At 40.0% G+C, this 16,395-nt stretch overlaps 1 protein-coding gene across 6 annotated transcripts in view; it reads left to right on the top strand.

Moving 5' to 3' along the window:
- The window catches only part of SPAG9 (sperm associated antigen 9), a gene marked incomplete at its 5' end in the record, with an annotated part of 120,273 nt that extends 104,771 nt beyond the window's left edge, over positions 1-15,502 (top strand). For 3 of the 6 annotated variants that reach the window (XM_080923515.1, XM_080923517.1, XM_080923519.1), the window contains 6 exons: positions 1,274-1,445; positions 3,688-3,801; positions 4,936-4,974; positions 5,820-5,996; positions 7,979-8,128; positions 12,129-15,502. In XM_080923515.1, the coding sequence (XP_080779641.1) occupies positions 1,274-1,445; positions 3,688-3,801; positions 4,936-4,974; positions 5,820-5,996; positions 7,979-8,128; positions 12,129-12,244 (768 nt within the window). In that variant the 3' untranslated portion in view covers positions 12,245-15,502. The remainder of the gene's footprint in view (positions 1-1,273; positions 1,446-3,687; positions 3,802-4,935; positions 4,975-5,819; positions 5,997-7,978; positions 8,129-12,128) is intronic. The other 3 variants (XM_080923516.1, XM_080923518.1, XM_080923520.1) reach the window with 1 other exon arrangement.
- Positions 15,503-16,395: the final 893 nt, after the last annotated feature.

The following is a 16,395-nucleotide window of genomic DNA, read 5'->3' on the forward strand; positions in this document are numbered from 1 at the left end:
CATGCTGGCTGAATATGTGCTTCTTGATATGTCTAGTCATACAAGGATTGGTTGAGAGGATTCCTAAGTTCCTTTGCCTGTATACATTCAGAATCACATATGTATCAAATTGAAAAATAATATCACAGTGAAAAGTTTATAAAAACCAGATTTTAAATGTTGCATGTATCCATTCTTACTATCTTTAAAAAATTACAGTACAAAAGTTTTAAGGTGAGACTTCTATTTCTTCCTACCCTATATCTCATTTTCTTACTTAGGGATCTCACAGTTAATGCTAGGTATGATAGCACACCTTATAATTCTAGCACTCACAAGGTTAAGGTAAGATTGCCACAAATCCAAGACTAACCTAGGCTACATAGCAAGACCTTATTTAGGCAGTCACCGCTTCTACCAAATCATCCTACAGGTAACCATTTGGTATTTATTTTTCATGGCTGTTCCTTATACAACAATGTGGGTACCTCTTTAGTTTAGTTACCCATAGGAACTTACTTCTCATTGCTCTGTAGCAACACCAAATCCTGACATCACCTCTCTGAACACCATACATAGTCTGGATGTCCAGCATTGTTTATTTAAGGTGATCCCCTATACAGTGCTGAAACCCAACTCCACCTGGTTCTGCTGTTGTTGTCCTCTCACTATTGAGCCACAGTCTCACTCTGGCCATGAACTCACAGCAGGTCTCCTGTCTTAGATTTCCAAATGTTAGGACTACAGGTGTCAGCTACCATGCCCAACTACTGTTTGGTCCTTTGTTTTTATTTGCATGGGAGGGGTCAGGGGAGTTGCATTCTGTGGTGAAAGAACTTATGGGAAAACAATCATAGAATATAAGCAATTTTAGGCCCCTTTAATTAACAATCTTCAGATTGTTGTGCAGATTAGCAGGTTTTTAAAAAAATGTTAAGTGCTTTAGTGTTTTGCCTCCATGTATGTTTGTATTGAGGACGTTGGATCCCTGGAACTGGAATTACAGACAGTTGTGACCTGCCATGTGGGTGCTAGGAAGTGAATCCAGGTTCTCTGGAAGAGCAGACAGTGCTCTTAACCACTGAGTCATCTCAAGCCCCAGATTAGTAGGTTTTAAACAACTTCTATGAGACAAAAGTAATCTCATTAGTCAGGCATGGTGGTGCATGCTTTTAGTCCCAGCACTTGGGAGACAGAAGCAGGCATTTCTCTGAGAACAGCCAGGGCTACACAAGGAAACCTTGTCCTGAAAAACAAAACAAACAATAACTTCATTATTTAACATCTCTTCTAGAAATCATTTGATGCACACCCCAGGAAGGAGAGCCAAGTACGGCAGCTTGCATGGGTGGGTGATGGTGTGTGGGTCTCCATTCGTTTGGATTCCACGCTCCGCCTGTACCATGCACACACATACCAACATCTCCAGGATGTGGACATTGAACCTTATGTAAGCAAAATGTTAGGTAAGCTTCCAAAATGTTTTCTTTTTGAAAATCAGTGGGAGTCTTTATTTTGGTTTGTGTATGCAGTGTTGTGGCACTAACTCAGGGCCTTGTGTGTGTTGAGCAGATGGACTATGACTACAGTACACCTTCATTCTCCTCTAATGCTCTGAGAGTCACTGAATAAGTGACCACATAAACAGTTAGCTTCCATCACTGCAAGTATCGGACATATATGCCAACAAATAGCATGGTTCTTGACTAGAATTTGTTTTGTTTTGTTTTGTTTTGTTTTGTTTTTATTTCTCTCCTCATTCCTTACATCTTTTGATGATCTGGAACTCTATTAAGTTTGAAACTACTTAAAAATCAAGTAATTTATCTTAATGACTATCACCTTAGGCCAGGTTACTGTTCTTTTCCACAATTGATAACCTTGTGTTTCCTAACTTGTCTTCTTCCTACACCATTCTGTTCTCTACATGGGAAACAATGTGCAAAAATACCTTGGTGCACTTTGTCTCTAGCCTTTAGGCTAAGTAACATCTGAATCACTACAAGAAGACCTTACATGGTCTAGACTAGTTTCCCTTTTCAGTCGACCCATATTGACTAGTTCCTTCCATTTCCGGGCCTTCACATGTACCATGTGCCCTCACATGCACTGTGTATTCTCATGTGTACTCTGCATCCTCACATGCACTGTGTGCCCTCACATACTGTGTTCCTTCACCTGTACTGTGTACCCTCACATGTACTGTATGTATATCCTCACATGTACTGTATATCCTCACATGCACTGTGTGCCCTCACATACTGTGTTCCTTCACCTGTACTGTATACCCTCACATGTACTGTATGTATATCCTCACATGTACTGTATATCCTCACATGTACTGTGTGCCTTCATATGTACTGTGTACTTTCACATGTACCGTGTATCTCTGTCATGGAAGTTTTTCCTTGTCTTTGTTTACTTACTCTCAGGTTCTTTTGTCATATTGAAGAGGGACCTTTATTTAGGTCCTATGTTTAAAGAAAAAAAAGAGACAGGGTCTTGCTGTAGCCCAGGTTGGCTTTTATCTCAGCCTCTTGAGAGCTTCGATAAAAAGTGTGTGTCAGTACACCCAGCTGTCCTTTTCATAGGTTTAACAGTAGTGTGATTGCATCCATATTATGTCATTTTTATTTCTACCCTATAGACAAAACCCCAGGAAAGGCAGGGACAGTCTCTGCTCTTATTCCCTACTGTACTTCTAACGTCTAATGCAGTGCTAGAATACCAGAGATGCTAGCAAAGGACTCTTTCCTAAGGAAAGGTTGATGACCCTCAATCATTTTAACCTTTTTGGGTCATCAACCACAGAGAAACTGAGTAGTTCTTTATTCTCTCTAAGAATCCAGCATGGTAGAAGCATGCACACATTCATTTTAGAGTTGTACTTTGACTCTTGATTAAAGGTTCCTAGCTTAAAGCTAGAGAGATGGCTCAGTGTCTAAGAACATTTGCTGCTCTTGCAGAGGACCTTGGTTTGGTTTCCAGTATCGCCCACAAAGCAGTTCAACATGCATCTGTAACTCCAGCTGTAGGGGATCTGACACCCATTTCTGACTTCAGCTGGTACTAGGCATGTGAGTGATGCTCATACATGTATGCCGGCAAAACACTCATACAGAAAATAAACCATTAAAGAGACGCGTTGTCTTTTAAAATTGCTAGCTTAGGCTGAGCAGGAGTTAAGATTGCTTCTTACATTGCCCATGTGATCAGGGCCTCGATTCTTTGAGTCACTGATGTTTGTCTCAAATGTTTCCTGAAAATGAGAGTAATTACAAGAATTCTCTGAAAATATAAAAACTTAGGGCTGGAGAGATGGCTCAGAGATTAAGAGCACTGACTGACTGTTCTTCCAGAGGTCCTGAGTTCAATTCCCAGCAACCACATGGTGGTTCACAACCATCTGTAATGGGATCTGATGTCCTCTTCTGGTGTGTCTGAAGACAAACAGCTACAGTGTACTCATATAAAATAAATACATAAAATTAAAAAAAATATATATATATATATATAAACTTGTTTGTTCTTGTTCAATGTTATCCTTGACTGCATAGTTAGTTTAGAGCCATTCTAGGCAAAATACAGACACATCTTTCCAGCATGCTTTTTTTGTTTTCTTTGCTCTTTTTAAACCAGAGACTCATGAGGATTTAGAATCTTGCTCTAGTGTCTGAATAAACTGTTCCTCTTCTCCCTGCCCTACAGGTACTGGAAAACTGGGTTTCTCTTTTGTGAGAATAACAGCTCTTATGGTGTCTTGCAATCGTTTGTGGGTGGGGACTGGAAACGGTGTCATTATCTCCATCCCATTGACAGAAAGTGAGTATATTTTAAAATAACTGTCATAAGTCAAAGAATTGCAGGGACCATTTGTACCCAGAATTCAGACTGAAGGAATTGTCTAGATTTTGGCAGATCTGTGACAGCACTGAAGTCAGATGACAAACTACAGAATCAGCGCGCAAGTATCTAGACTGTTGTCTGTATTCCAATGTTTTTATTGTAGGAAGCCCTTTTTCTCAATGCAGGAGTCGTAGCCCTATTTCATCTTTTATATAAAAGGTTCATTTCTCTTGAGTTTTGTTATACCAGTATTCAGAAACACTACATTTCATTCATCATAGTTTTAACTCACTCTGGCTAATGGCTGTGGCTATCCCATTTGTTGTATTTGAGATTTAAAAAAAAACAAAAAAAAAAAAAACTTGTGGGAGATATCTCAGATCGCTGAGTCTTTCCTGGTACTGAAGATAGGCTGTCTGTTTGAAAGGAATTGGCTTTATTATTTTAGAGAACATGTATTTCATTATATCAATCATCTACTGAGTGGTTTTTTTTTTTTTTGTGTGTGTTGCAAAATGCACAAGCAAGGAATAGTTTGGAGCAGGAGGGATGTTCTAAGACCATCAAATCAGTTAACAAATTGTTCAGTGGAAGGCAGGAAAGAACACCAAAAGGTGGGTTTGGAGCCCTCAAAGACTCTATGTTCTCAGTCCTTCCTTGTTTTTTTTTTTTTTTTTTTTTTTTTTTTTTTTTTTTGTGCAGTTACTTACAGGTCTACATGTTCAAAGCACTTCTTAAACCTAAGACATTCCAAGATGTCTGAATTACCTTTTCTCCTTAAAAGAGGTTGCATTTAGCTTAATTGTTTAAAGATGGTTTCTTTTGAGTAGACTGAGAAAGGGAAATTTTTAGTATGCACTCCACATCAATTCTTAGGGGTTTGATTCCATTTCACTGGAATGGCTTCATAAAATTATACTAAATCAAATCATCATTTTTTGAGCAAAGTTGCTTGTAGAGGCCTTGGTAAGAACCGTCCATTATTGGTGCTCTGCCAGGCTGGCATGATTCAGTAGGGCCACCTAGAAGAGAGGCTTAGTGCGGCTCACGGTAATGCTTCTCCTTCCTGTGTGCACCTCCCCATGTCCCTTTCCTCCTCTCTCACTTTAGCCGTTATCCTCCACCAGGGACGTTTACTGGGGCTGAGGGGTAAGTGCAGATCCAGAACCAAACTTCTTCCTGGCTTCTTGGAGCCACTGTGAGGCTGTCTCCTCGTCTCTAGAGCACCCTCTTGAATGCTGTTCAGTGTCACCTACTTGCAGTCACTGCATTGCAGCAGAATTTGTTTTTTGTTTTTGTTTACTTTAAACATTTGTTACATAGCCACCAACTGCTCAGCAGCTTAGTCTACTGATCACCTTCTGTTGCAGCTAAACTTTCTTTCAGACTTGGTTTTCCTTATGACAAAAACATGAAACATCTCTTAAAACTGTCATTAATCTACATTATTTACTCTATTATCAATCATGTTTTTTTTTCATTCACTTACCCATGGAATCGGGTATTTTGTAAGTCTGGCTATTCTATAAAGATCCAGCAAACTGTCAGACAGGCATAAATGCAAGCGTCTTTGTGAAATTCCTGCTCCTTACGGGGGAGGGGGGGGGGATCTGAAGATAAACTATAAATATCTTATTTAAGAACATACCTTTGTACTCTAGTCAATATAATGCTTAGTTTCCTTTTAATAAGAACTAAAAAGCAAAACTAAGCAGATTTAACTATGATTCAATTCTGTTTTGTTTACTCTAATGGTTTTCCTCAACTTAATGGAATCTTAGTCATTGCTAGACTGGCAAAATCCCCTACTCCATTACTGAAGTACTTAATAACTAGCATGCTGTATCTCTTTCCAGCTTTGCCTTGAGCTGGCATTGCTACACTTATGTTCTCTCAACTGGCTGTAGCGCTTAGATAATATAAGGATTAACAGTAACCTGGCATCAGTACTAGTTTCTAAAGGAAAATACTTGACACTTGGTTTTCTGTTGCAGCAAATAAAACCTCAGGGACTCCAGGTAATCGTCCTGGAAGTGTAATCCGTGTCTATGGTGATGAAAACAGTGATAAGGTGACTCCAGGGACATTTATACCCTACTGTTCAATGGCACATGCACAGCTTTGTTTCCACGGGCACCGGGATGCTGTGAAATTCTTTGTCGCAGTCCCAGGTGAGTTCAGTCATTCTGTTGAGGTGCTCATGTAATCGTGTTTGTCTTCCTTGTGTGTCACCACCCTCCAAACACTAAATTACTAGGATTTATACCCACAATTTCAATACAACCCCTAGAGAAGTTCTATAATGGAGATGTGACTGAAATAAAATAGATTACTTGAATGAAGTTATTTGGCAATCTTTCCTCTACTCCCTAAAACAGATATTTTGGGGGTATTGCTTAGTTTTGAAAATCAAAACTATTTTGTCACAGTATGTTATTCAAAGTCATTCTTGGCTACATAGTGGGTTTAAAGCCAGCCTGAAACACCACAATCTACCTAGATAGCAGAGACTAGTTTGGAGCTCACTATATAGCCCACGTTGCCTTTGAACTCTCATACCATGTGTGTGCATGCGTGAAGGCTGAAGTCAGTGTCAGGTGTCTTCCTCAGTTGCTCTCCACCGTATTATTTTAGAGTCCTTTACTGAATCCAGAACTCACTGACTATCTAAACTGGCTAGTCAGTGACTTCCAGGGATCACCTGTCTCCACACATGCACCTGCACCCTAGCACCAATATTACTCATGCCCACCTTGCCCATCTTTTTATGAATATGCTAGAGAACCAAGCTTCAATTGTTTATCGAGGCCCTTTACCAACTGAGCCACTCATCCACCCTCCTTATTGTATATGTGGACTTTTCTTTTGGAGTGTAAAAGTGGAATTAGTAATATTGTTATTTGTCATAGGCCAATTAGCCTGAAGGATGAAGTTGTTGTATTAGCTCGATTGTGAGTGTTTTGCCTTCCTTTGCAGACTCTACTATAGAAGTTGTTTCTAGCAGGCTTACTGGGTTTCAGAGTAAGCTTGAGTAATGCAGTAATGAAATCTTATGATGATCCATCACACTACCCCATCCACTTTCAATTAAAAATGTAAATTTATAGTGCATCACATCATAGGACAGTGTTCTGCTAGTTCCTAGAGGCATGCAGTCTGTGAGATTTAAGCAAAGGACAGCAGATTCTGAAAAGTATTTCCCTCTCCCTCTCCTTCCCTCTCGTTCTCTCTCTCTCTCACACATGTCCCTCACAAATGCTAGGCAAATGCTCTGCCTCCAGATATATCCCCAGCCCACAGTCAGAACTCTCTAAGAGGAACGTCTTGGAGATTGTTCAATTGTTCATATTGTGAATAATATGGAAAGGTTTCTCTGTTTTATAACATTTCATACTCAAAAATTCTATCGTAGCATTTGAACTTTAGAACAAATGACACATTTAGCAGCAATTTTATTTGCATACTCTCAAGTTAAAAATAAGACATAACTTTTCTTAACTGTAGAAAAGGGCATAAATTTGAAATATATTTAAAATATATTATTTACTTTTCTATTGTCTATAAAATACCATGACCAAGGCAACTTAAAGAGGAGTTCCAGCGAGTTGGAGTCCATAATAATAGGACTGTCCAGTGTGACAGCAGGAAGCTGAGAAGTCACATATCTCAGTGGAATTGAAGATTGTCTATTCCTGTTTACTTTATAATTGGTTTACTCGAAGTCCCAGTGTTCCTAGTACCTTGATGTATACTGTGTGTATGTGTGTGTGTGTGTGTGTGTGTGTTTTAAATATTTACTTTCTCATTTAACTTTTTGAGGCAGGATTTCACCGTGCATTCTTGGTCAGCCTCAAACTCATTACCTGGAGCAGGCTGACCTTCATCTCAAAGAGATCTTTCTGCCTCTGCCTCCTGAGCCCTCAGACTAAAGGCAGTCAGGATGTTGTCTAGCTTAACTTTATTTTTTGAATCAAGATTTCTGTAGTCTCCACTGCCGTGAACTACAGGAGCATCCTCCTGCCACACCCTTCCTAGTTGCAGTCATGAGTCAACCAAGTGATTTACTGAACTTTGAAAAGGTATAGAAAAAATAGCATTCCCTTCCTGCATTTGTGATGAGTAATATTCACTGTTCTGTTTCTGTATAAAATAGGTCAGGTCATTAGCCCACAAAGTAGCAGTAGTGGAGCAGATCTAACAGCTGACAAAGCAGGGTCATCTGCACAGGAGCCCAGTAGCCAGACGCCCTTGAAGTCCATGCTTGTCATCAGTGGAGGAGAAGGCTACATTGACTTCCGAATGGGTAAGTCTTTGGTTCTGGGAGGTCATTCTGATAATGACTAATAAGTTCTCTTTGACTCTTTTGCTTGGAGAAGGATTTTGCATGTCTTTTCTCCTGTGTGTGTGTGTGTGTGTATGTGTGTGTGTCTGTTTCTTTCATACAAAAAAATTAATCATTTGAAAGAGCACTATAAATTGCTAATAGCCCACATTAAGGTTTGTGGGAAGAACTGAAAAATTGTAATCAAACTATCCACCCTTACAGAGCCTTTTTTCTTACCCACAAAATAGAGAAATAAAAATACTTCATAAAACTTGATGTTAAAACTATTTATGTTTGCTTTCTCACCTTGTGCCTGTCAGCCTTAAAATTAATACATGGAAACAAACCAGTCACTTGTTCCCTTTTAATAGCATTCCCTATTTTTTTAAGATGGGGTCTCTCTATCCTGCTGCCCTGGAACTGGCTATGTGACCAGGCTGGCCTCAGATTCACAGAGATCTTCCTGCCTTTCCCTTCCACAAACTGGGATAAAACAATTTCTTTATTTCAGTAGGTCTTATAGACCAGTACAGAGCTAAGGTTGTTAAAAAGTTAAAATGCTGTAAAGGTCGGGGTGAGAGTTGTTAGTTCTTCCCCCGGTGGGAATATAAGTCAGAGAAGAAATGATGCTTGACCAGAGTCAGCATCAGATGCTGGCACTCTAAAGGCCTCATTAGGGAACAAGCTGCTTAGGTGGGAGGATTCCTTGTTTTGTTTTGTTTTTTAATGGCTCGACTGGGGTGATTCTGTTTCATTTGCTTGTTGTGTAGGTTTGTTTGTTTTCCAATGTTGGGTATTGAAACTAGGACTTCATACATGTTAGGCAAGTGTTTTACCACTGAGCATATGCCCCAGTTTGACTAAAGATTTTAAAAGATTAAAGCCATCTTAGTTTTTTAAAAAATCCTTTAGAAGGGAGAGAGTGTAAATTTCTTATCTAGAAGGGAAGGTGAGATGAGTTATGGAGGACCTCTATATACAGTATATACTTGTATGTGCTTAGACAGAAAGAAGGAACAAAGAAATAGAAAGTATCTCCCCAAGTATCTTACTTAAGTTTTCTGTTGCTGTGATGAGTCACCAGGACCACGGCAACTGTTATAAAAGAAAGCATTTAATTGGGGCTGCTTTACTGTCCAGAGATTTCATCCATTCTCATCACGGTGGGAGCATGATGGGGCACACACAGACCTCTGCTGCTGGATCGATAGACAGCGGCTGCTGGAGCTGACTTGAGTATCTAAGACCTCAAACAAGACCACACCTGCAATAATGCCACTCCCTGTGAATCTATGGGGGCCATTTTCATTCTGAGCACCACAAGTAAAGTTTGTGTTTATCTTTTAAGCAAAGGAGAAGTGCAGAACTTGAAATGGAGGAGCAATGTGATTAGATCTGGGTAGAAGATATTTTGGTTCAAGACAAGAGAAGTGGAAATGAGTTGGAAAAGGTGGATATCTGAGTCAGCTGCTAATGGTGGAGACAGAGTAGCGTGCTAGTAGAGTTAAGTGTTCACTCAGAGCACCATCTAAACAGGAGCAGCCTGAGAGTGGGGAGGAAAAAGAAGTACAAATGTTTGTTTCTAAAAAGAAACAAACTAGTCTAATAAAAGTCTTAGTAACTTAATGACTTCTCAAGCACAAGTTGTTCAATGCTTTAGAGAATACACTAAGGAAGCCTATCATAGTAGAAAACGCAGGCTCAAATCAGTGGCGCTGTACCACATGTGGTCAGTATAAACCAGAATGTGGAAAGTTGAAGGCTCATGGCATACTTCTGTGGGACAGATATTAATGTAAAGTTTAGAGACTGGTGCCAGCAAGAACAGCAAAGTCTTAAAACATTTCAACTATTAACTCCTAGCACAGGAATGCTCATGGAGAGGAACTGTAAGGATGCTCCTTAGCTAGGGTGATGGTAGCTGTTTCTTGGAGTATAGTGTGGCAGTTGGAGTCACTAAAGAGTATGCTAGTGAGATCTCTGTGCACTTTTCCACCTCCACTAAATGTTTCCACTGAAAATTCTACAAATAACATAAAAATTGCTTAACCAGGCTTGGCAATATCTCTAGTAACTCAGCCTGGAAAATACACTTATTTTTTAAGCAGACACTAATTTTAATAGTGTGTTAAAAAAAAAAAAAAAAAAGAACATGGTAATAAATGCTTTTAAATCTCAGCACCCCAGAGACAGAGACAGATGGAGCCTGGTCTGAGTAGTAAGTTCCATGACACTAGGGGTACAAAGTAAACCACTTTCTCCAAAAAAGAAAAGAAAAGAAAAAAACAGTAACAACAAAAACACCTTGAATTTAATCTTGTTGGTGTTCTTATTTGTTTTCTGTAATGTTTCACAATAAGGAATTTATCTCAGAAGTCCCATATTTGTAAGGGTTCAGTTTGAATTATAGGAAATAGAGAGCCTGGGAAACAAGATGTTAACAACAGTCTCCAAAACAGCTGAGAAGGCAAGTAGCCATCAACCTTTGTCTCAGCCACTTAGTCTTGACCACTGTAGCTTGCTGTTGTTGTTTTGAAATAGGGTCTCGTTGTGCGGTCCTGCTAGCTTGCAACTGGTCTCTAGACTAGGCTGGCCTAAAACTCACAGGAGTTTGCCCACCTTTGCCTGAGTGCCAGGATTAAGGGTGTGCTCCACAACACCATTGTAAATTTTTAAAATGTACGAGCCAGACATGGAGCTGGCTCAGTGGTTAAGAGTCCAAGCTGCTCTTCTAGAGAACTCTCATTCTGTCCCCAGTACAGACTGAGAGGTTTATTCCAATTGTATGGAATCTGACACTCTCTTCTGGCTTGCTTGGGCACTGTATACACATGGTGCATAAATATGCAAAAAAATAATCATTTGAAAGAGCACTATAAATTGCTAATAGATCATTGGTTAAGAGCATTGTCTGCTTTTGCAGAGGTCCTGACTTCAATTCCCAGCAGCTGCATGGTGGCTCACAGCCATCTGTAATGGGGTCCGATGCCTTTTTCTGGTGTGTCTGAAGACAGGAACAGTGTGCTCATATATAAAATAAATAAACTACTGTGGTAGTTTGAATAGGTTTGGTTCCCATAGACTCCTATGCTAGGCCATTGGGAGTGGCACTATTAAGAGGCGTGGCATTGTTGGGGTGGGTGTGGCCTCGATAGAGGAAGTGTGTCACTGTGGGGGTGGGACTTTGAGGTCTCCTAAGCTCAGGCTCTGCCCAGTATAGAATCAAGATGTAGAACTCTCAGCTCCTCTAGCACTACATGTGCTTGTATGCTGTCATGCTTCCTGCCATGATGAACTAAACCTCTGAAACTGTAAACCAGTCCCAGTCCAATGTCTGCCTGTATAAGAGTTTCCTTGGTCATGTTGTGATAACTGTCCAGCCTTAGCATTGTGAACTTTCATGAATGAAAGGAAAAGGAACCTCAGATGTCAGGCAGTAGTTTGAGTGAGTATGGGTGAAGATTCTGGCTCTGGTACTGTTTGTCATGAGTGTGTATTTTTGCATGTATGTGTACATACACAATGGCATACATTTGGAAATCGGGGAAATTTTCATGAATCAGTTCTCTCCTTCCACCGTATGGTGGTAAGGGCTTTTACCTACCAAACCATCTCACCGGCCCCAATTCCTCTTTTACTTTTTTTTCACTTGTGTGTGTCCGTGTCTGTGTGTATGTCTGGCTACCCTTGGAGGCTAAAAGAGGGAGTCAGACCCTCTGGAACCGTAGTTACAGGTGGCTATAGACTACCTAATGGGGTGCTCGGAACCAAACTCTGGAAGACTATCAAGTGCTCTTAATTGTTGAGCCATCTGTCATCTCTCCAGCCCCCTGCATTCTCTACTGTGTTCTCTGCAGTAGAAATCAAACACGCTTTGCGCCATCCTGGGCATCACATGCATCGAGTTCATAGGCCAACTGTGAGTCCAATTCATATCCTCTGTGTTCCACCTGACTGCAGTTTCCTTACAACCCATTAGGTGACGAAGGTGGAGAATCTGAACTTCTTGGAGAGGAGCTTCCACTGGAACCTTCAGTCACCAAAGCAGAAAGGAGTCACCTGATAGTGTGGCAAGTGATGTGTGGCAATGAATGAATCCATAAGAGGTGGAGATGAGGAAGCTGCCTCTTCTGCATGGTTTCTTTTCCCTTTTCCCTTTATTTAATGCTCTTTTTGTGAAAGACATTTCACCGCATAATATGTGAGCATTTTTCCCTGTTACCTTTATATTACAAAATTTGTTCTATGGTAACAGTACAGAGGAGCAAGCTAGTTTACTGCACCAGTGTTAATAGGAAGTTTCAGTGTATCATGAACAAATCTGCAAACTAGTGAATTACAGAAAGCAATCCAGATGTGGTTTGCTCTGCCACAGTCTAATGTCACTCACTTAATTGACGAAGTCATGTTTTACCTGTCACTAATAATGGAACTAATGGGAAAGACTTAATAAATGAAATTGTACCGTGAAGTACAAAAGTTTTCCCCAGTGTATTATAGAATTGACACACTAAGAACAGATGAGTTATCAGGGTTTATCTGAATGTCCCAAGAGGGCTAAGAGCTGACTGCAAATTACTTTCATTTTCACTGTCAATTCTGACAAATCTTGTTTATACGGTGTATAAAACTTTGTTTTCATCAGACTTGGGGGGGTTTTATATTAAAGAAATTAAGGCTACACTATTTAAATAAAATTTCTTGTTCCTGTCTCATTAGAACTCTAAAGTTTATGAAGCCCGCTTCTCTGAATAGTCTCATTTTTTTAGATTAATTTCACCCATTTTCATACTGACATTTAAGAAATGTATTATCAGAAGTTTAGGAAATATTCTGGGAAGTGCAGAGGGCACTTCAGTACTGGAAGGAGCAGTACTGAAGTACTAAAAGAAAATTGTGTTTGTGTTCCTTGTCCTAGACGATGGTGGTAGTCGATTTCGTTTTTTCCATGGGAAAAAATGAACCTGTTAGCCACATGTCCCTAGGCTGCTCTTAACTGCCAAGGAGGGGACACTGTGTGGCTGTGGATTCTGCCTCATTTGCTGAATGCTGAATGATTAGGAAGGCTGATTTGTTTTGTTCTCTATAAAACCACAAACACCTAGTGTTTCCTTGGCATAAATAATCTTCAGCATTTGTTCCTTGCTTAAGCGCCATCTCCATGGGAAGTGCTGTGAAGTGGGCAGAGCCAGTGCTCGTCCCCACTCAAGGTATCCATCCGAGAGAGTGGGTTCACGTCTAGCTTTAACCAGTAACCTTAGGAGGTTTCAAAGACCATGATGCTATAGGCTCTCTTTCCTCTCTCACGCTTCCTGAAGATATCATTTACCATTTCTTACCCACTGCTGCAAGCAAAGTTAAACATTATTTTTACATGATATCTTAAAAACATAAAGGAAACAGGCCTTCTGGTCATTGGAAGGACCACCTCGTAGACAAGAAATCATATATAGGTCTCTAATTGTCTACGCATTCTTGAGTACCGGGGATTCCCCCAGACTGTGATACAAAAATATCTGTAAAAAGTATGCCAGGAATTTTTTTCACATGTATATGATTAGTCTAGATCCTAAAATACATAGGACCTAGTGAGCATGGGAGGCTTTTGTATCATTAAGCACACTGGGCACACTCTAAAATTGTGGCCCTGTATGTTTTAAAAGAGAAACACCTGTTTTGATAAAGCTGTATAAAGAGTAATATTTTGTTTGATCTACTAACTCACTTTTCTTTGGAGCAAACCACTTTTTCTTAGCTTGTTTGCTATATCTTTATTTTAAATATAAGTCATTTGGGGCAAATACTTTTAAAAAGCATTGTTAACATTTATTGGAAATGTTGTATAAATTCATAAGGAGAAAAAAGTTTTGGAGAATTTTAATTCCAAGAAGTGTCCTAGAGTCAGACCCCCTCATCATTGTTCAGAAGTGCTTACATGTTCGTGTGATCCAGAGTAACTCAGGGAATCAGAAGCTAAAGAAGAAACATGCAGATGTGTTACCCTGGTTATAATTGTTTCTTTGAAATGTAATGTTGACTTCGCTTGCAGACTCTAGGTGCATGGTGATTTTAACTGACCTCAGATGACTGTGGGCTGTGAACTATGTCAAAGCCTAGAGCAGGCAGAAGAGAAGCACCGTGCAGCCTGTTGTAAGGGCTGCGCTCGTATTTGTAGTTCTGCTTCTTTTCCTCTCCCCATAGCACATATATTCTTGTGATGGTCATTTTGGTCAAGGGGGTGATCTTTGGAAGAGATACCAGGATATAAGCTGCTTGCAAACAGTGACAGGGTCTGAAATGCCATTGTCACCACAGGGCCAAGAAGGCTTGAGTGCCTCTAGGCCACCTCCCATGCAAAAAAAAAAAAAAAAAAAAAAAAAAAAAAAACCTGACTTTTAAAGGAAGAAGGCGGAGCGCTGAGAGTTCTTGTTTTGTTACATCTGGGTTATATGAGGCTAAACTGTACAAATTACCAGTGCACAGCCATTGCTGGTCTATGAAAACAGCAGCATTGTGAGTCTCAACCTAACACACTATAGAAAGTGCAGGCTAAACATCTCTGAGGCAGAGGAGGGGGACTGTTTTCTAGAGCTTAGTTTTGAGACCATCTGTCTCTCACTGGTATAGATCCAAACTTGTGCAGCCTGCGGGGCGTATAGAGCATTTCGGCGCCGAGCAGTGCAGCGCGTCACTACTGAGGTGGGGCGCACTCGCTGTGGGCTCTACAATGCACTCTCAGTTGTAGCTTTGGCCACTCCGTGTGGAGTCGAGAGGACATCACTTAATGTGCCGCCTTTGTAACAGAACAAAATGCCTCATATCAACCTAAAGAAAGTGTGTGTCCTGCAAATGCCATGGAGATGGATATTTGTTTCCTAGTATTATGACTATTACCAAAGGACTCGACCAAATTTAGGGTTCTTCTTAATTGATCATGTTGGGTAAGGAGCTGATTGCATCCCACTTTATAAGATGGGAAGAGAAGGATAAATGTTGAAATCATAAATGCTTTTCTAACAGGGTTGTGCTATTCTGTGACACTAATTGTCTTTCTTTCTTAAAAATGAAGTTTTATTAATAATTTTATCATATATTTCTCAATATTTGAATATATTTTAACTGTTTATGTCCTAAATTTGTTTTCGTTCTAGAAATCTAGAACTTTACTTGCCTCATAAAATTGGGTTCTAGAACATCCCATTTGCTGTCTTTAGAGGCCAAGGCTTCGTTTCTGTGCGTAAAAAGCTCATTTAGTGATGTAGTTATTTCAGTATTTATTTCTATTATGGAATCCCTGGGGTTCGGAATGTAACTTTGTACATGAAATATATATAAATATGTATATGAAACATATGTGGAGTCTAGTGTGCTTTGTTTTTATCTTTCTTGGGGCTCTAGACCTAGTTTTTATCAGAAAGTCCAATAATATGTCCCATAAAATACATCATTTCTGAGAAACAAGAGAATAGCTGTTTGGCACTGGCTAAAAGTGAGCAATGGGGATACTCAGACCTGTCTGTGGCTCTGGAGCACACATGTGGCACTGGTCCGGAGGGCATTTAGCTGGAAGGTAGGAGTGCAGAGTAAGACCTGCCCTCAGGTCACTGGGGTAAGAGACGGGCCCACAGTACGGCTTTCTGACACATGGGACACACCTTGTTCAGAGACGTGAGACCGTGTGAGAGCCATGGCAGCACAGTGCGAGTACACAGCTTAGTGCAGCGGCATTTACTTTACACCAACATGATTTGATGGCTTTCAAGATTAGTGAAATTGGTGAATGCTGAGATTTGGTACCGGTGAGTTCGCACAGTAGGTGAAGGTGCCTAAGGGGAAAAGGGAGAAAAAATGATCCCTACAAAGTCATCTTCTGACTTTGGCATGCATGTATGTGTATACATTCTCTCTCTCTCTCTCTCTCTCTCTCTCTATATATATATATATATATATATATATATATATATATATATATATATATGTATGTATGTATATATATGAGATCATTTTAAAAACTAAAATTTAAGAAAAGTGGGGCTCTTCCCTTTCCCCCCTCCTCCTTGCCTCAAACTGTAGAGACCCACATTGTTTTCCCTCTTGAGTGCTAGGATTTAACTATGTACTGTCATGCCTAGCAGAGGCTGCTACTACCACATCATAATATTTACCTCTATTTTTTGCTTTATTCTTTTAAAACAGGCTCTCACTTGTTTGCCTTGGCTTTCCTGGAATTTGCTGTACAGGCTAGG

The sequence above is a fragment of the Micromys minutus genome, assembly GCF_963924665.1.
Source record: "Micromys minutus genome assembly, chromosome: 10".
Taxonomy (NCBI): Eukaryota; Metazoa; Chordata; class Mammalia; order Rodentia; family Muridae; genus Micromys; species Micromys minutus.